This window comes from Phascolarctos cinereus, unplaced genomic scaffold (genome assembly GCF_003287225.1).
Source record: "Phascolarctos cinereus isolate Bilbo 61053 unplaced genomic scaffold, phaCin_HiC Scaffold_9;HRSCAF=440, whole genome shotgun sequence".
In the NCBI taxonomy this organism is placed as follows: Eukaryota; Metazoa; Chordata; class Mammalia; order Diprotodontia; family Phascolarctidae; genus Phascolarctos; species Phascolarctos cinereus.
In genome coordinates, this window is record NW_027556402.1 from 160,782,848 (window position 1) to 160,804,115 (window position 21,268).

At 36.0% G+C, this 21,268-nt stretch overlaps 1 protein-coding gene across 1 annotated transcript in view; it reads left to right on the forward strand.

Moving 5' to 3' along the window:
* ARAP2 (ArfGAP with RhoGAP domain, ankyrin repeat and PH domain 2) overlaps nucleotides 1-21,268 on the forward strand; it is a 239,216-nt gene that overhangs the window by 210,232 nt on the left and 7,716 nt on the right. The window contains 3 exon segments of the mRNA XM_078148406.1: nucleotides 6,855-6,937; nucleotides 7,281-7,316; nucleotides 10,286-10,349. Of these exon segments, the coding sequence (XP_078004532.1) occupies nucleotides 6,855-6,937; nucleotides 7,281-7,316; nucleotides 10,286-10,349 (183 nt within the window).

Sequence of the window (21,268 nt, forward strand, 5' to 3'; positions counted from 1 at the left end):
GAAATGTGTACACTTAGGAGACAAAATCAGTATGCTTGCAACTTTTAAAAATAGGTACCTCAGAAGAATACATGAAGCTTACCATTGTCTCCTAAAACTTGAGTTTTTTTAAAAAAATGATTATTTTTACCAAATAACTTTATTTTCATGGTTTTCCACTTTGATTTCTCACTTGGGATGCTTTGGTTAAAAGGTAATCTCAGGCATAAGTTTTTAAGACATTTCTTCAGTAATCACTCACATATACCTGAAAAGAGTAAAAATAATTATTTTGCTATGTTTTGGGCAATTGCCTTTAATATGTATTTGTATATGTTTAGAAAATAATTTGCTCAAGAAGTAGTAGAAATTACAGAATGAAAAGTTTATTTAAAATGACTATGTTAATTATGGATAATTTATGAATGCTCATTAAAAGCAAATTAGAGTAGTACAGGGAAGAAAATATATTGTGTTATATGCCTTTTTGAACAGGAAGTGTTAATTAGAGCTATCTTTCAACTTAATTTATCTACAAGGTGAAAAAGGTTTCCATGAATATTATCTTTACAGTGTTAATGGTCTGAAAATTGCATATTGCAGTGTGGTCATTAAAAGTGGCAAACTTCTCTGGTCACAAGACCAGTTGTATTAAAATGGTGATTTTCTTGGCTTTGTTAGAAACATATATAGTAGAAGAAATCATGCTTTGTAAATTTCATATCATAGTTTTATTGAAGAAATCCTTGTAGAGGCTCAGTTAACAGATGAAAAATGTTATCTGTACATAAATGCAAAATTCAGTCACTCAACAATCATAAATATTTCTTGATTCATTGATATGAAAGGCTATCAAGACCTCCTTCATTTCTTCCTGTTGCAGAAAATGCCCAAGAGTCCTTCACCCCTACCCCCACTAGCAGGGGCATTTGATCCCCCTTCCTCTTTGTATTGTACTTCCTGTGGTTTTCTTTTTGTTTGTTTTCTTTTTTGTTTTAAGGCAATTGGGGTTAAGTAACTTGCCCAAGGTCACACAGCTAAGAAGTGTCAAGGGTTTGGTCGGAGGCCGGATTTGAACTCAGGTCCTCCTGACTCCAGGGCCAGTGCTCTATCCACTGTGACACCTAGCTGCCCCCTGTAAGTTTTCTTGTGAACTATTAAGGCAGATCTCCTTCATCCTCTACTTTTTCAGTTGATTTTTTTTTAAGCTAAGTAAAGAAATGTACATTAATCCCAGTCACGTTCATTTTCTTAGTTTGAGTTCATTTATTGTTCAAGCTTGCAGAGATCTTTCTGAATTTTCATTTTGTTATTATTAATCATCCTTACGAATTTTGATTTCTTTCACAATTTTATAAGCATAGCTTCTGTGTCTTCTTTCAAGTTGTTGCTAAAACTGTTAGCTTTTTGAGTGCTATACTTCCGCTCCCCCCCCCACAAAAAAAGAGATCCATTATCTCTATGACAAATGGCAGTTTGCAATAGTAATAGAGATCTGAACCCAGAATCAGCAAAGCTCACATCTGTCCTCTAGACAGATTGGCTTTGTGCCTCTGAACAAGTCACTTAGCCTCTGAGTGAATCCACTGGGTTGGTAAAGACTTACTTCACAACATCAGTAATCTGAAAATATGTTTAATAAGAATGGGTGTGTGTGTGTATGTATATGTATACATCCTATATGAGATTGTGCACCGTCTCAGGGAGGGTGGTGGGGAGGAAGGGAGGAAAAAATTTTAAACTCAAAAGCATATGGAAGTGATTGTTGATAAATCAAAATAAATTAATTTAAAAAAATGATTCGACCTGAAACCAAGATTTTCCTTTTGGGAAGATAGAAGAGGGGGCCACTCTATATGTTAAATAAAAAAGACTACTAAGGCCAAAAAAAAAAGACTTCAGTTTTCCTATAGCTGTGAAGTCACTAGTTCAGAACAGCCTCAACAGAAACAGACTGCCCATTTTCTCCTCTAGCAACCATTTCAAATAAAGAAAGTCAATTCAGAAACCAATTCATGTAAAGAAAGGCCCTTAAAGATAAGTGCCTACAAAAAAAGTATCCATTCTAGAATTTTGGCAGGTACCAGTATGAAATTAGTCAGTGTAATTTTTAGAATCTGCATTTTCACTTTTTGAAAATCAGGATATTAACCCATTCATTTCAAATCAAAGAGTATTTTTCAAGCATCATTTTATGCATGGTACTATGTCAGGTGCTTGGAATTCCAAGACAAAATGTTTAATACTATATACTCTCTGGGGTCTTCTGTTCTTCTGAGGAAACAAAGCATCTCCATAGCTAAGTAAGTTAAAAATAATTCTAGAAGGGAGAATAATGCAGAGGAATTAGGAACAAAATGAAAGGTGGTGACATTTGAGTTGAGAATATACTAAGCAGTAGAAGTGAGAAGGGAGTGCAGTGTAGGCATGAGGGAAAGTTTGTACAAGGTACCTGAAATGGGAGATGGAATGCTTTGTTTGGAGAATAATCACTTTAGCTAGACTGTGTATGAAGGGAACTAATATGAAATAAATCTGAAAGTGTAGCCTGGGGCCAAATTGTGAAGAAAGGCCTAGCTGAGAAGTTTCTAATTTATCCTAGAGGCAATAGGGAGTCACTATATAGCTTTTTGGGTTGGATAGTGACATCGTTGCTTAAGAAGATTAGTTGAGCTGCTTTACATGGATTGTGCATTGGAGAAAGGGATAGTGAATTCTAGGAAGCCAAATCAGTTGTCACAATGAAGGTTATGGCAGTCATGGAATCGGCAGAGATCGGAGATGTGGAAATTAGAATTGTCAAGACTTGGCAATTGATTGAATATGGGAGGTAAGAGAGAGTAGAGTCAAGGATGACTTCAGTGTTGTGATGTGGATGGCTCAACAAATATTGTACACTTCTGAAATAGGAAAGTTTGGAGGAGAGAGGTTTAGGGAGAAGTACCCAGAGTGGGAGAGAGTTATCAAAATTGTGTTTTCTGGAGAAACTCGTTTCTATGGAAACAAGAAGTTGGAAAGAATACGATAAGAAGAGGTCCAAGGTGATGTGAAATTTGTTAGCAATAGAAGGGAAATTATAGAGAGCATGAGGGGAAGGGAGTGCCAAGAAGGATAGAGTTGTAGGAAGAATAGAATTGAGGTTGATTTGCAAGAAAGAAGGGCAAAGGTTTTGTCACTTAAACATCCACTGTCTATAGTACAGGAATTAAAGGTGAAAGTTGTATCCTAGAATCATAGATTTAAAGCTGAATAAACTTTTGTGGTCATCTAAAGCATTTGCCTAATTTTAGAGATGAAGATATCGAGGCCCAAAGAGGTGGTGATTTGCCAACCGTCAGAAAGTACAGTGTCGTTTCACTGGGATCCTCACCATCAAGGGTCCTATAATAACAGAGGGCACCATCAATTTCTTTTCTTAGTACACACCAGAGGAGAATAGAGATTTGATTTAGGCATATTTTTCAGTAAATACCTAGTGAACGTGCCACTAGAAACCTTCCTAAACCTACATTTAGTGGCTCTTTGCCATATCCCCCAAAATCTGGGAATGCTGCAGTTCAAAGAAGTACTCCCTGAATGTGTTATATTTGCTTGGCTTCTGATTAGGCCTGCCTATGTGACTGTTACTTCTGGATGAGGTTATAGTGGTAAGAGAGGCCTGGTGCGAAAGGCTCTTATGCTGGCTGGGGTGGTGGTAAGCTTGATGGTTACAGAGAATTGATTGGTTATTATTTTTCTCATATGGTTTAGGGAATTACAGTGATGTTTAAGTGCTATCTCAGGTTTCAGAACCTCAGGGTGCTCTAATAATAATACCTAACATTCAAAGAAAATGTTAAGCTTTACAAGCGGGCAGCTTGATTGCACAGTAGATAGAGTGCCAGGCCTAAAGTCAGGAAGACCTGAGTTCAAATCTGTCCTCAGACACTTATTAGCTGTGTGACCTTAGGCAACTCATTTAACCTTGTTTGCCTCAGTTTTCTCACTTGTAAAATGAATTGGAGAAGGAAATGGCAAACGACTCAGTATCTTTGCCAAGAAAACTCCAAATAGGGTCACCAAGAATTGACTGAAATGACCGAATAAGATTTCCAAAGCATTTTAAGCAAGTGTGTGTGTGTATGTATATATAATTTCAGTTTGATTGTAAAGATAATGTGATGCAAGTGCTATTATTTTCCCTATTTTACAAAGGAGGAAATGGAGTCTGAGAAAGATTGAGTCACTTTCCCAGGGGTACATGGCTAGTAAATGTCTGAGGCCAAATTTGAACTTCAGTATTTTTAAAGTTTAGCGTGCTATCTATTAACCACCTAGCTTCTTCTACTGGTAAGGGCAGCTAGATGGTACTGTAGAGCACTGTGTCTGAAGTCAGCAAGATGAGTTCAAATCCAGCCTCAGACACTTAGCAGATGTGTTTCCCTGGGCAAGTCACTTAAGTATTGCCTGACTCAGTTTCTTCAACTGTCACAGTAGCACCTTCCTTCCAGGGTTGTTTTGAGGATCAAGTGAGATAGTATTTATAAAACTCTTAGCACGATGCCTGGGACAGGGTATCCCCTTTCTTCTGAGGAAGGGGTATGGCATTTTTTATGGTAATAGGAAGCAGAATAAATGTATTTGGGATTGTAGCCCTGCTCTTCCAGGATCAGGGATGACACAGAGGGGTGTACATGCTGGGCAAGGACCTTCTTATTGTTAATGGAACTTCCTTCCAACTAGACCCATGTTAACTAGTGAGCAGTGGAGACATGGGATGAAGTATAGGGGCAGCTCCCAGTGGGACAGTGAGACCAAGGAAGGACGCCTACTGGCCCAGTCCTTACAGGAGGAATACCCCCCCCATAGCCATGCCAATTCCAGGGTGCTATAGGTGCTACCACTGGATTCTTGGTGTTAATGGATATTCCCATTTGCATAATGGCCACCTGTAGTGGCCTGTTGATGTCTTGGAGTACTAGCAGTGCTTTTTTATTTTTAATAGCATTTACAAATGTATTTAATATCTTTGGATGTAATTAATCTGGGCCTAGAGGGTTTGAATTAATTTAAAGCAAATATATGATCTCTAATTATCTATTTAGCTGCCTTGGGCCTGATTCATTGTAACTATATTATAGGTTAGATAATGAGTTGAATGGGACCTTTAAGATTATGTAGTTAAACCTCTGTATTTTAAAGATGAAGAAATTGAGGTGAAGAGGTTTGGCCAAAATCCTAGATAATATGAGGCATTGGTGGAATCCAAATCCACAACTTCTGACTCCATTCCTACGTTCATTTCATAACATAATATCTATCCTGCCATTTCAATTTTAAAATTATTTTCCGTGATGAAAAAGGAACACACACACATGTCATATAATAGAATGAGCATTGGTCTAGGATTTATGATAATCAAGTTTTAATCCCATGGCTGCGTTAATTAGCAGGAGGTCTTGGACAATTAACTTTACCTCAATTTCTTCACTTTTGAAGGGTTGGATTATATCTCTGAGATCCAGTGCAACTCTGAGCTGCTTGTGTAATTGCCATTTATTAGGTTTCCTCTCTGTTCTTTTTCTAGTTTTAGTCATGATTTAAAAAAAAAGACTTTTTTCCTATTGTCCTTAGCATTTTTGACATGCTTTAACCTGTTTTTGGCTTTGGTCTTCATGATTACATTCTCAGAGGTTCAAGCATAAACCTTGATCGTTTGGTTTTTATTCATGTTCTTTTAAGTCCTGAGCTCATCAGGACTTAACCTGATTAACATAACCACTTTGTTGTCTTTAGATGTTTTCCTCCCTTTTTCTAGAGAATATGGTGACTGTCCGAAGGTCTGTTACATTTCTTTTTAATTAGAATTAAGTTCAGAGTATCAATTCTACTTATTGTTTCCTTGACCTGAGAAATGAAATTTTGAGGAAGGCAACTCAGAACTTACTGTATGATCTGCTTTTGTCCATATGAAACTTGAGTCGGTATGCCTGTGTTACTGAACTTCCTAGTCACCATAGTATCTTACCTTGTTAGCAGTTTTACATTATATACTGGCAAAGTATGATCCATATCCTCATTCTGGTCAGCTGCTCTGTAGTGTAGTACATATGTTGCACTCACCCTGCCTGTTTATTGATCACTTCGGGAATGTGTTGATCATAGTATGCTAGATTTAGAGCTAGAAGAGATTTCAAGTAATTTTCTTATTTTACAGAAGAGTAAAATGACACTAACAGATATTAAGTAATTTGCCTAAGGTCTCATGGATAGTAAGCAATCTCGTCTTCTGACTCTGCATCCAATATTCTTGTCCACTGTACTGTATTATTTATCTTACTGCATGTTCATATATTCTCTTTTGTATTTAGGGTTAAAATTGTTTTAGTATCTACCCCCTAGGCGGAAGGCCTAAAAGATGGGGGATAATGACTTATGAGAAAGAGTGACATGTATCCAAAGCTGAAGAAAACAAGGGACTGTGTCCACTAGCCCTTTGTCATTGCACATGTATAAATTCCTATTTTAAAATTTCAGAGGTGGTTATATTATTATCAGGAGCTTAGGGGGAAAGGAAAAAACCTCAGTGGCCCTCTCTATATGGGGAGCTTGGATGGTAGCAGGGAACTTGAGAAAGCTAAGCGAAGAAGTACTTGTGAAAACCCAGTGGAAGGCACAAGCAGTCCACATCCTGGGACATAAACATCATGCATTAAGGGACACCTGCTCTTTGGGTCCAGGCCACGGAGCATCAAAAGAACCGTAGAATCTTAGAGAATTAGAATTAGTTCATCTAGTCCAGGGGTTCTTAACTTGGAATCTGTAGACTTAAAAAACAAAAACAAAACACTGATAACTGTTTCAATGTAACCAATATATTTTATGTCTATTTACAGAGTAGCAAAGCAGATAAAATGCTTCCTCTCAGCTCACTGAAGTTTTACCTTGGTGTGAAAAAGAAAATGAAAACTCCAACAAGGTAAAATTAAGTTTGGGAAATTTCATTAAAAAGGGCTAACTATTCGTTTAAATGATTTTAAGATTGATTTAGATTACTGTTTTTGATGCTACTAAATTCTTTATTCTGTTAAATTTATGTGTAGAGCATTAGGTAGCATCATCAAAGTATAGCTGGCATTTGGGTTTATTCCCCCTTTGTTCTCTTCTACTGATCTTGCCTACTGCAAAGCTATTTCCTTTTGTATTCATGTTGTATGCATGCATACATACATACATATGTATGTATGTGTATGTATACATATATGTGTATGTATATATACACACACACTTTTAACTATATGTTTTTATGCCATTTGGTACAGTTGGGGACTGACAGCTTGTTCAGAGAAACACCACTGGTAAGTAATCATCAAAATTAAAATTTAGATTTTTACATTTAAACCATATATGTAGTTCCAAAAATATTTGCTTCAACAATGGAGTAGTATTCTTTTTTTAGAAGGTAAGCAAAGAACTCACTGAAATGTGGAATTTCAGCTTTCTTTGAATGAAGCTAAAAGTTTTCTCTGCAATTTCAGCTCAATGATGGAAAAATAGATTTGTGATTAGGTTATTACCAAGCCTCTTTTTATTGTTATTTGCTTTATTTCCGCTTGGCACAAGAGTCTTGTGAATTAGGAGTGAGTTGTGGAATATATCTGACAGGTGGCACCAACATGGAGTTTTACTTGAAAAAAAAGATGCATATTTATTTAATGTACAGAATTAATATATACTTAGAGGTAATATTAGCTTGAAGAGAAGCCCACAAGTTAAATAAAATGGAGAGATTAATGTAATCTTCTGGGAAAATGAATAAAGCCTAACAATGGAACATAATACAGACAGGTAAAGAAGGCAAGGCATGAAATGGCCAAGCACAACCCATACATTTGTATTCACACACACACACAAAGGAAAGAAGTCAGAGGCTTGAACTTTGAGGCAGTTTTGAAGGAGCAAGGTGATGCAATGGCTAGAGTACTGGATCTGGAGTCAGGAAAGCCCAAGTTCAAATGTAGCCTTAGTGAACAGGATAATTTTTGTTTTGCCTACAATAGAATCTTAAATTATTTTGATGGGTGAGTGGAAGATACCTTATTTTTTTTCTGCTGAGCTATTATTATTATTATTATTGTTATATTATTATTATTATTATTTATTATTATTATTATTATTATTATTATGGTATTTAGCATACTAGCATGATAGAATCTTTTACTACATCTTTGAATTAATTATGAAATGGTAAAGATGGTCTTTTGTTATATATCTCTTGGTGAAAACCCACATGTACCCTACTGGTAACCTTATTAAAGATTCCTCTGGTATGTATATAGATGATTCTCATAAATATTTTATATACACTAGATGGGAGAGTAGGCATATAGTTAATCATTATTAATGCTCTGTTGGTCACCCTTTTTTGTATTAATATCTGAGGTTTTTGCCTTGCTTTTAGTATTTTCCTCCCTTTCAGATACCTAGTATATTGGTCCCCTAGGGCCATCACAGTTGCATCGTCTTCAGCACAAATCTTGTCTCCTGTATATACTTGGTTGAGTCAAGTGCCAGTAATGGGATTAATGCCATTGCTTCCTTTTTTATAAGTATATCTGGCAGTGAGAGAGTAGGGTCTACTCAATTATATTGAGCTACAAATTATTTTAACTAGAATTCTAAAAGAACTTCCCCTAGTGTGTATTAAATCCAAAATTTTGACCCAACAAGCATTTTTATTAAGCACTTAATGTGTACCAAACACTACTAGATGTCTGAAGAAGACAGCAAAGTTTAAATAAAATGACAGTACTGATCTCATGGAGCTTATAGTCTAGTAGGAGAATAAGACATTGACACAAATAACTAGAATAAGATTGCATAGTGAGTGCATTAGAGAGGTGAAAATAAAATGCTAAATGAAATCCAAGGAATTAGCTTATGACCACCAGAGACCGCAGCAGTGGAGTGGAGATGAACATGAAAGACACCTTTTAGGAGAAACTGTTTGAAATAGATTTTAACATATATATGTACACGTACATGTAGATGTATTGTTGTTCATCCTTCATTTCTGAAGAAGACCAATGATAAACAATGTGGAGGTGTATACAAGTGTATTTTAAAGCCCACATACATACCTACACACATGTATACATATATACATATGTATATACACACACACACACACACACACACACACATATAGATAGATAGATGGGTATATAGGTGTGTATGTATGTAGAAATTCAGGTGGACATTTTAGGTACAGGAAACAGAATGACCGTAGGCATGAAGATGTCTTGAATATCTTGAAAAAAATTGGAATGGTATTCTATAGGGAAAAGGGAGCCACTGAAGATTTTTGAGCAGAACAGTGAAACAACTAAATAAAGAAAGATTAGTCTTTCAGTAGGTAGAACTGAAGGATACATTTGAGTGTGGAAGAAGGTTGAAGGCAGGAAAGTCAATTTACAGACTATTTACTATTTTCTAGGCATGTGATAATGAGGGCCTTTGGCAACAGTGAAAATAGAAATGGAGAGGACAAATGAAAGGGATGTTGTAGAAATAGAACCATCAGAATTTGGTGATGGATTGAATCTGAAGGAAAGACAAGGGAAGGAGAAATTCAAAGATAATCAAACCTGGGAAACATCTGCTGATACAGACTGAAATCATGATGTCACTGATCTTTTTGCTTGCCGTTTTTGATATGGAACTACAGCAGCAATAAGACTGCCCCAGATGAATTCATAACCTTTAAAAATTGTCACATCTGCTCTAGCTGGGAAAATTCTGTAGCTAAGGATACACATGTGGCTTATTTTTCATATTCCTCAGTAATATAGATGAGGATTTTCAGTATTTTAACTTAGTAATTATGTATGTTACAGCTTAAGATATCCATGCTTGAATGGGTGCAAACATATTTTGTTATCCTTGGGCTCAGAGCATCTGAAAGTTTTTGTTCAATTTCATGTCATTTTCACATATTCGCACGAGTTTTCTGTCTGCCCTGTAAAAATGACTTTGTTATTGAAGTAGTTAGCAAAATGTCTTCTCTTACCTCGCTTCTAAAGCAAAGCAAGTTTTTTTTTTCACTAAGACTTTGAAGTCATAAACTTTTTAAATGATATACATTTAACAGAAACCTGAAATAGCCTCTACTTTAATATTCAGCTTCTGATTACATTAAATCATAAATCAGGAGAATCTCAAGGAGGTTTTTGAATGTGAACGCAGTAATCACCCATATTGTAGGTGACTATTATAAGTACACAGTTTGTTCATGTATTATTCATTTTAATACCCCTGTTTTTTTCAGGTATATGTGTTGTGATGGTCCACAAACACAGATGGAATGGTTGACCAGTATTTTTCTTGCCCAGGTATGATATCACTTCTATTTAGTGTACTTTTATAGAATTGATCTTTTTTTATTTTTCAAAACTCAGAAAAAGATTTTCAAAAAAGGTTCAGTTAGATAACCTGGATTAAATCTGACATTCATGTACTTATGTATAGGTTTTTATTTTTCACTTTCACTCATTATTAAAATGTATGAAAGTCATAAAGTGCCTGGATGCAATAAGTGTGCATAACAATGAGTACCTCCATCAAGAGGGATGAGTAAAGGCATATCTTTATCTTAGAACATCCATCTGAAGGATTCCTCTGTTTACCTTTAACTTGTATGTAATTTAACACTTCAGAAAATAACATTATTTTTAGTAAAAATATTAAGTATATTAATATAATGAAGATTGTAGATATTGCTTTTTCACTAATGGTTAGAGCACAACCAACTCTTGTTTGGAACTTGATTCTGGCAAACTAATGAGAAAAAAAGAGAAATGAGCTAAGAGTCCAATAGGACTTGGCTGGATACTGAAGTTTTTAATACCTGCAGAAGGTCACAGAGGGCATGCCATGTTTTCCCTAAATGCCTCCAGGGTACCATCTTTGATACTAACAAGGGAAGGAAAGGATGAGGGTAGGCAATCCTAAAGTTTGGAAGCCACAGCAGCCTCAAACATTGAAAGAGATTTTTGAAGTCCAAGAGCCAGACAAGGAAGTGCCTTTCACATCCAAAGAGCTAATGGAAAGATCAGGAACTGCCGAAGGCATGGAGGCTTAGAAAACTCTTGGAATGTTCCACATGACTTCAAGGTCAATTAAATAGTCTTAAATTTAAGGAAGGAATTTGGGAGCAGGAGAGAGCCAGATTAAGAAATACTTTCCTCAAGCTAGAACCCAGTGCCCAGAAAAAAAGATAAGAAGCAGTTTCTAGAACAACTTAAGAATCCTAGCTAACTTGTCAGCCAAAATATACCTTAGGCTTGAAACCTGAGTGCTTAGAATGGTAATAAGATTAAGACAGCTGACTCCAGGGACAGGAGTGGAAATGAATCAGTGAATAGGAGAGCCAAGAAATATTGAGGGCTATTTCCATTTATATTCTCATTAAAGGTCAGTTTTTGCCTTCTTTTAAAATATTTTAATTTTTAAATTCCCCATTTTTCTTCATTACCTAATACTCCTTTATGTTTCCATGTATAATTGCTAGCAATGAAATGTAGAAAATTTAGCAAACAGTGCTGTTTCTATATAGCAAGGGAAGGAAGAAATTAGAAAGCAGCATTCATTTCCATACAAGACCTGAGTGACTGAGCTCTTGACAAAAGAAGGGGTATTGATAATGAATCCAGGGGGACCAAATGAGTAGCCCTGGTTTAAGAGATGGAAGAAGATGAGGCACTGGGTCATTATCTTGGGTCTGAAAATGATCCCTAGGATGTAGGAGCACAGGAGGTGTAGGTATTCTGAGTCAAGAAAGTCTCAAACATTCACCAAGTTTGGATTATGTCCATCATCTTGCATGTGTAAATGGACAGGCAGAGGGCATCCCTCACAGAAACAGGATGTTAGTGCAAATCCCATGGAAGAGTCTCAGCCATAGTCATAGCCAATAAGAGACCATATACTTCTGTCATGGGAGGTAAGGGCAATGCAGGTGGCTTCCAGAGAAAGATGGCTCTCTCTAACAAGGTCAGATAGCTGCTAATAAAATCAGTACTGGATGCCAGTTTAGAATAATAGGTAAAGAAACCCAAACGCAGTAAAGAATGGAACTAGCATTAACAACAGCCTAATTAAAACATGTCAGGAAAGCCATGCAAGTAAGAAATGAGACAGGGTAGGAATTCCATTGACCCAAAGCCAACAAGACATCCAGAGAACATTGAAGCAAGTGCTTGTACAGTAGACCTTAAAAGCCTGGTGAGTGATTCTTTTCAGTAAGACTGGGAATTGTTTTTTTTTTTTCATACAGTGCAGCAGAGGCTATGGAGAAATAACCCAAAGGTATCCATAGAGAAGAAAAACCCCATAACTTGGCAGCAGAAGAGACTGGTTATAGAAGACAATATCCATAAATAAGAAAGAGAAAAGCTAGAGAATCTCAAAACATATGTAATATATGGCATTCCAAATTCACCTGGGAGTCAGAAGCTAGTGTCAGCTCTCCTAGAGGTTTCTTTGGTGCTGGACTAATATAATTGGCCTTTCTAGGACCTGGAGTGCTAGAAAGTGAGTGAACAGTATGAAAAGTGCCTTCAAATCAACTTCTTCAGACCAACACAGTTCAGAAGGGAGTTGTAAGGGGAGACCCAGGAGCTTAGAACCCAAGGACCTATGGGAGGGAAAAGGAGAGAAGAATCAGAGATTCCAGGGCACCAGACTCTGTGTGCAGAGAATCTAGAACATTGTGTCATCATAGCTAAATAGATCACTGCAGGCTAAGGAGGAGGTCATCTGAGGTAGGAGAAAACAAGAGAAGAGATAACACATGCTAACTTCCTGGTTTAATTAATTATACTTAAATTAATAAGTTTAGTTTTTGCCTTCCAAAGGAATACAAGTGCTATCAGAACCCTCTAAATGAAAAAAAAAAAAAAGTAGGAGCAAAGTCCCAATTGGCATTCCCTAGTTGTGTGTCTGTGCCCTGGGTTCTTGGAATTCCTACTTTGACCCATGACTTGGAAGTGTCTCTCTTGTTTGGTTTTCCAGAAACAAGTTCGCTAGCCAGCCATTTAGCATTCTCTGTCCAATATATGGTGAAGAAAGAGAAAGAAATTAGGTACATTGTAAGCATTACTAAACAGTATATTGTCTCCAGCTATGCTTCAGTTAAATTAATTCAGCAAATATTTATTTATTCACTCAGTAAACATTTTTAAAATACCTCCTGTGTGCCAGTCACTGTGCTAAGTGCTGGAGGCACTTGAACAGGTTCCTACCTATGAAAAGCTTGTGAAAAGAAAAGAAATGAACACAAGTAATTCTAATACAAGTAGAGCAAAGAAGGCAAAGAAAAAGTAAAAATACTCTAATAATGTTTGAGGATGGAGAGGCTGTGTCAGAAAAGACTTCCCAGAAGAAGTAGCTACTGAGCTAAGTCTGAAAAAAGAAAAAAAAAAGGATTCTGAGAAGTAGAGATGAGTAGGGAGCATAATAGAGGCTTGGGAAAAATTTGTGAAGCAAGGACATAAATGTTGGGTACTGTAATTTTTGTTAATCAATAGATAAGTATCTATTAAGTGCCTGTTATGGACCAGGGACTGTGCTATGTGCTGGGGGGGGATACAAAAAAAGTTAAAAACAGTCCCTTGAACTTAAGGAGCTCATGTTCTAATAGGAGAAGCAACAAGAAAACAATTATGTACAAACAAGATAAATACATAAGATAAATTGGAGACAGGAGATGGAAGGCACCATGAGATTTTAGAGTTTAGTTGGGACTTGAAGGGAGTCTGGGAAGCCAGGAGGTGGAGATGAGGAGGGAGAGAATTCCAGGCATAGAGGACAGCCAGTGAAGTTGCCCCGAGTTGGGAGATGGAGTGTGTTGTATGAGTACAGCAAAGAGGTCAGTGTCCCTGGATTACAGAGTACATTGGAGGAGGAGTAGAAGGGGTATAATGGTATAAGGCTTTGATTGCCCAAGAGAGGAGTTTATATTTGACACTGGAGGGGAAAAGGAAGCCACTGGAGTTTAATGAATGTGGAGGAAGTAGGAAGATCAATTTGACATCTGAGTGGAGGATGGACTTAAGTGATGATGGACTTAGTTCAGAGAGACCAGCTAATAAGCTAATGCTGCAGTAGTTCAGCAAAGTGATTAGGGTCTGCACCATGGTGAGGGTGGAGTCAGAGGGGAGAAGGCAGCATAAAGAGAGAAGTTACAGAGATAAAATCAATAGGACTTGGCAACAAATTGGATTTGGGAGTTGAGAGAATCTGGAGAATCATGGATAACATCTCAGGTGCCTAAAATGTGGAAGAGAAGAATCAAGTAGACTAATGTGAAATAAAGCTGTGGAAGTAGATTGTGAAAAGACCTTAAATATCAGCCTAGCTAATTAGCATTTTATCTTAGAGGATGAGAGAGGGCAAGTAACTTAACCCAAAATTACAGACCTAGTTAGTATCATAATTACCTATTGTTCAATTATTCAGTCATGCCCAAATATTCATGACCCCGTTGACTATAACATGCCAGTGCTGTCCATGGGGTTTTCTTGGCAAAGATACTGGAATGGTTTGCCATTTCCTTCTCCAGTGGATTAAGGCAAACAGGGTTAAGTAATTTGCCCAGGGTCACACAGCTAGTAAATGCCCAAGGCTAGATTTGAACTCAGGTCTTCCTGAGTGCAGGGCCAGCACTCTATCCACTGAGCCACCTAGTTGCCTCCATAAATTATACAGCTAGTAATTTAAAACTCATGAGTGTCAATGCTGATACAGCTTTTCAATTTTCATGATTGTTTCTGCTGTATCAGATGACAAGATAGGAGACAAAGTGGTGTAGTGGTAGGAAGGCAGAACTTGGAGCAAGGAAAGACCTGTGTTGACATCCTTGCCTCCAGCACTTCCATCATGGGGAAAATTGAACTTGCTTTTTCTCAGCTGCAAGATGAGAACAATATCTATCATAGTTCCCTGATAGGATTAAATTGTACAGCATATGTAAAATTCTTTGCAAACCTTAAAATGTTGTTTAAATACCATCTGCTATTATTGTTATCCAGAACAAAAATAATAATAAGCGAGCAAAGTCAAGGTAGGTTTAATTTATCCTATTTTCAGACCAAATGAGGTTAAAAAGTTCATCCCAGAGCCTGTTTCTAGGTGTGGTGATCTTCAATGCCCAGCAGAACCTCGTTCCAGGTCTTTACTTCAATGAGTGTCTGTTCTCCTTCCCCCAGTTGCCTTTCAGCTTTACAGACACCATTGAGCCAATGGATTTTGATCTAGTTCCTAAATTCTTCAAGGAAGAAAGCAGCTAATTTAACTTACCCCATAGATGCTATGTCTGGGCTTCAGTCCCTGCTGCATAGACCTTATAGTTTCCTTCTTCAAACTTAGAGATCTTTATGACTGTCCTTTCCCCTGACTCATTTCTCATTTATTTACACTTGCCTGAAGCATATGATTTAGTCAGTAGTTAAGTTGTTAAGGTTAGTCCTGTCATTTGATGAATATATGTATGATTCCAGTAGTTATTGTAAGTTACCTTTTGGACCTGTTCTTTTTTGTTTGTTTCTTTGTGTGTCCTGTTTTTAGTGATATTTATCTTGCATGCACCAAATTGTTGGATTTTGTTTTCATAGTCATTCTGCTATTCTTTCGTTTTGTTGGATTGTTTCATCCACTGATATTAAAGCTCTGCTTGTTAGGCCTGATTTTTTTTTCTACTCTTCTTTTGTATTGTTATTTGCTTTCTCTTTTAGGGCAGGATTTTGTCTCTGTAATTAGTTTTACTAATATTATATCTTGCTGGTATATTCCTACAGTTTGCTCTTGCAATTCCTGATTACTTTTCCTATGTAAAGTTCCTTGAATTTACTTACATTATTAGTTTTCTTTCTTTTTGTTATGTTTCTTCTCATTTCGCACCATCTCTCCCCTCCCATCTGGGTTTGTGTCTCAAAAACTACACCTCTCTTCCCTTCCAATTTCTGAATTTAAGTAATTTTTTTTTTTTGCAGTGCCCTTTTCCAAGAAGTTTTTCTTTATTTTTTCATCTCCTTATTTCTTTTCCTTTCTAGTATATTCAGATTTCTGTTCCCCAGTTCAGTGGCTATGTTGTTACTTGTTTCTTGTTTAATCTCTCTTGTGTCTTTAATGAGGATGATTTCAGGAGTGCCAAACTTGAATTGCCCTTTATATCTCATTTCTGTCTTGTTACATTTGTAGATTTCCCTGATCTTCTTTTTTTGTACTATGCTTTACTCCTAGAAATATGAATTGATGAAAGAAACAGTATTTAATTTAAGCTTTGCAGAGTGGAAGTCATTGTATCCCTAGTCATGATACCTGATCCTATCCAGTATTGTACCATAATCTCTCACCACTAAGGCCAGATTATCCTTCTGGTTCTATGTCCCTGAACCTCACGCCCTTACCGCCGACCCTATACCACCACCCTGCTTGCTGTTTTAACTACCATTGGGGATTAATATCCTTTTTCCATGGTTTGGATGCAGCCCTAGGTAAAATCCTTCTTTTCATTCCCCCAGAGAAAGTAGTCTTATAATGTGCAGAATTCCCACGTCTGAAATCTATTAAAAACCATTCATAGGTTTCTTGCCATTTCTTCTTGCTTTTTGGGTAGTTTACAGAATTCTCTTTTGGGTGGAAAGTTTTCATTCATTTTTCTTCACAGTATGCTTCTTCATAGTTCTTGGTGATAAGTGTTTTGAACTCTTTAAGACACCTAGATGGTGCAATGGATAGAGCCCTGGGCCTGGAGTCAGGAAGACTTGAGTTTAAAATCAAACTTCAGACATTAACAGTGGTGCTTGGTAAATTACTTAATTTCTCTCAGCCTCAGTTTCTGTATCTCTAAAATGGAGATAATAACACTAATGTCACAGGGTTGTTAGGAGGATCAGTTAAGATACTATGGAAGGCTCTTTGCAAATCATAGAGCTGCTATAAAATGTTGGCTTTTATTTTTCTTTCAAGAAGCCTCTATGCTGGTTTATCTGCTGAGTTAGTTTTCATCCAGACTTTTCTCTGTTACCTATTTACTTTTTCAGCCTTTCTCTTCTCTTCCCTATAACTTTTCTCTGGTTTTCCTTCTCAACCTTACAAGCCCTTGAGGTTGAGAATCCTCAGCCTGTATTTTATTAAGGAGGTATGGAGAGCCCTGAACCATGCCTCTGACTAAAGTAAAAACTGCATTTTCATTCCTCATTCCCTTAAGCGTACAAGCTTTTTGCTTCCTATAGCTGAAGAGAATTGTTATCTCCCACCTCCTACAGGATGAGGCTGAGTTCAAGCTGAGTTTTTGCCATAGAATTGTTGGGTAGGAATCCCTAAAGCCATGCCCCAAAGCCCAAGCCTAGGAGATTGCTTTCAATTACTATGCCTGTGATGCGGAGCATGGGGTATGGAGAATGCTGAGTTGGAGCTCTAATTATTAAATTCTCTGATGTTATTTATTTTTTTCTTTTAACCTTGAATGAGGTTTCTGACTTCTCTTTTGGATTCAGCTTTTGTTATTCCATATTTGCTACATAATTCCTTTTTCTTGAGGAAAACAACTATCCCACCATCTTACAAGTTATGTTACCCATCTATGAAATGCCTGGGCCTGTTGCTAATAACAGTATTCTTACAGCCTTGGTGGCAGCTGCCATCTTTACATATAGGCCATGTATTCCACAGTTTCTTTTGATTACCTGAAGCAGATTCATTTTCTTTTTCTGCTTTAAAGCTTAGATTTTCTTCCACTGTGTGCCTCCCATTCTTTTCTCACTTATACAGGAGACATTACTGACATATCGGGCCCAAAGAATGATCAAGACTTTCTTAGCTCTCAGGTTTTTAGTACTTCTCAGTTTCTCAGATTCTCTTTGAAATTGTAGGCAGGCTTTCTAGAATCCTACCATTATAATTTTTGAATACAAACACAGCTTAAGCACATAAGAAAGCTGTTTATTCCTTCCAGGGGAAGATCTTTATTCTTTTATTATCTCTTTCTTGTTTAAATAGTATGAATACAGATTGGCTACATAATCAGATCATTGTGATTTTTCCCCCCTCTATTTTATAGCTTTCTGAAAAGTAAAGTAGATAGACTTTAAAATATTGCTTTTTCCTTTAACTTTTTAAGTGTCTTTAAAATTTTAAAAATCTACAGTTGTTTTCAAGAGGCATATGACATATTTATATATATATATATATATGTGTGTATATATATATACATATATATACATATATATATGTATATATATATATACATATACATATATACATACACACACACACACACACACACACACACATATATAAGTGTTTGGAAAGTACTTTTTAACAGCAAAGTTCAAGTTAGTCACTTTTTAAAAAATTTATTTTATTCTGAACCTAAGAAATAAAACAAGCATTTCCATGACATAGTAGAATAGAAAAAAAGATGATTGAACATGAAACTGCAAATATATTATGTACAACTTGCTATTCCTTTTAAATGTATAATAAAGTTATCATGTAACTTTCTTTTATTTCTTCCTTCAGTCCTCCCCCACCATAGAGAGTAATCATTTTCAACATTTATTTTTAATTGAGGAAAACAGAGCAATATAGGTTCTTTTTTTAAATAATTACTTACTTTACAATTCCAGTAGAATAATCATTTAAAGAAGCTTCTAAATGTAGGTGCTTCGATACATATACATTGTATATGTGTGTATATATATATATATATATATATATATATGTATATATATATATATGTACCCTTCTCATGAGGGTCCTGGTAACACAGTTTAAATGACTGTACTTCTACTCCTTTAGATACTCCTTTTCCCCTATTCATGACACGACCACTTCTTCAGGAGAGGAATGGGTTCTTCCCTGATCCTCTCTGACTACATAATTGCATTCCTAGTCACACACCACAAGATGAGTGAAATTAATTGGCAACAGTTCAGGTATCATTCTATATTAGTAGTGATGTAATCTCCTATTCCTCTTAAAGGACTTCAGAATCATGTCAGGTCATTCACTCCCAGCTCTGGATTGCACTTCTTTTGAATACCACTTTCTTTGCTTCATTTAATTTATTACCTTTCCTGGTGGCTAATAAACATTGCTAGTCTTAACATTACTCTGTAACGAGCTGAAATGAGATTCATATGGAAAAGACTAGAGACTAACCTTTTTGAAGTTTTTCTTAGTCTAAGACCTTCCATTTCCCAATGAAGGTGTTACCCCATATTTGAAAAAGAAATATGAATTATATTTCCATCATGTATGTCTAAAACAAGTTATAGTCTGGTACTCTGGCCTATCCCTAATTGTAATGAAAAATGATAATATTCAGAGAATCTGTGTTTAAGTCACCTTTAAAAATCCATATTTATCTATGTGCAATTTCTTTTACTTATGGACCTGTGATTTCACTAGTATAAAGCACACAGAATCATGGAATTTGAAATTTTGAAGGGACCCCACTGACCATCTAATCCAACCCAGTTACAAAAGGAATCTCCACTGTGGCATATATACGTGATGAGGAAATTCCTAGGCCAATTCAGATCAGCAGCTCTTCTGCAGAATAATCTTTGAGAGTTACCTGGGGCATAGGGAGGTTGAATGATTTGTCCAGCTTCTCTTGCTTAAAGATTTAGATCAATTGCCACCTTCTCCATGAATCCTTTCTTGATCTACTCTCAACTCCTTTTGTCCTCTCTCCCAGACTGTGTTGTATTTCACTAGTTTGTGTCTATTCTTGTCATATTCATTCTGTCTTTAGTTACATATGTACTTTTTGTCTATCCTATTTGGATGTTAACTCCTTACAAGTAGGAATTTTTTTTTTGTACTTGTTTCCTAATTTGGTATCTGGTACATAGTAGATGCTTAATAAATGCTATTAATTGGTTAAGTGTGACAAAATTGGGATTTGAACTAGGTCTTCCTAACACCAAAGCAAACTCTTAGTGCTACTTTTTAGTATCTTTCAGCTCTTGTTCTGAGTTCAATCCATTGAGGCGTATCTACCAAGTCTTCTCAGTGTTCATTTTTTTCCTGGAAATGAATTATGTACTTTTAAAAGACATTGACTTATGGGTTCTTAAGGTATCTTTTAGCAGCTCTCGTGTATGGTAGTACCCCCAAAGTGTCATCATTACTGTATAAGAGTTTCCAGGGGAAGCTTTCCATGTTAGGAGTATCTAGCCATCAAAATAATATAGCACTTTAAAACATTCCCCAAATAGGCATGTTGTAGTAGGTTTGTTTAAAATAAGTTGTGTTTAAAGAAAATGAGGAGAAAGAGTACATATTCAGTCTATGAAAGAGAAGTTGAATGTTTGTGCTTGTAACAAATTCTGAATATTCAGAATTTTAGGGACACATTATGAAAACATTAAATTTAATCAAGTTCTTCACAGACTTTGAGATTTTTTTTCTCAGCTTTTCTTAAAATAAGCACCATATTCATCATAATAAAGAGTAAGAACCTATTGCCTTTCCTTAATAATAAAGGTAAATAAGGAATAACTATTTAGCCATTTAGTTATTATATAATCCTCTTTTCAGAAGATCATATTTTGAAGTGCACAGTTAAAAGATATTTTTGTTGGGTGCCATTGTTAATTTCTTATCCCATATTTTTTTGTTCTAAAAACTTAGATTCTTTCATAAAGGAAAAGGATTATTTAAATTGATGTTATTTGCATATTATATGATAATATGCTAAGAGCTTTTGTTTGTGTTAATCCAATGTGAAATTTTAAATGTTGTAAAATGATTTTTGTTAGTGCGTTGTTCATTTATAGAAATATATACCAGATTTTCACAGTGATTTTTAGTAAAATTTTGTAATTAGTAGATGAGAATGTTTACACAAAATACAGTTAAGTAATAAAAATGTTAAGTGATTATAAGTAAATAAATGTGTATCTGATATTCATTGGAGATATTTAAGGTAAAAATTCTTTACTTCCAAACTTTTTCTTTGGCCTAGTTGAAAGAATAAAAATAAATTTCCATTATTCTGGGACCTAGAAATCTAAGACAGATATATTCCTTTTCTTACACAGAATTTTTCTTTCCATTCCCCAAAGATTTTTTTTAGCTTTGATAAATAGTATAGAAGGCCCATGTTTGCAACTTAGAAATTGAACAGAGACCGCAAAGCTCAGTTCACTTAACAGTCTGAGATCCTCCAGCAACAGGGCTGTGGCATCAACCTAATAATTACAAATAACATTCTTACAAAAAGTAGATCATCTAATGT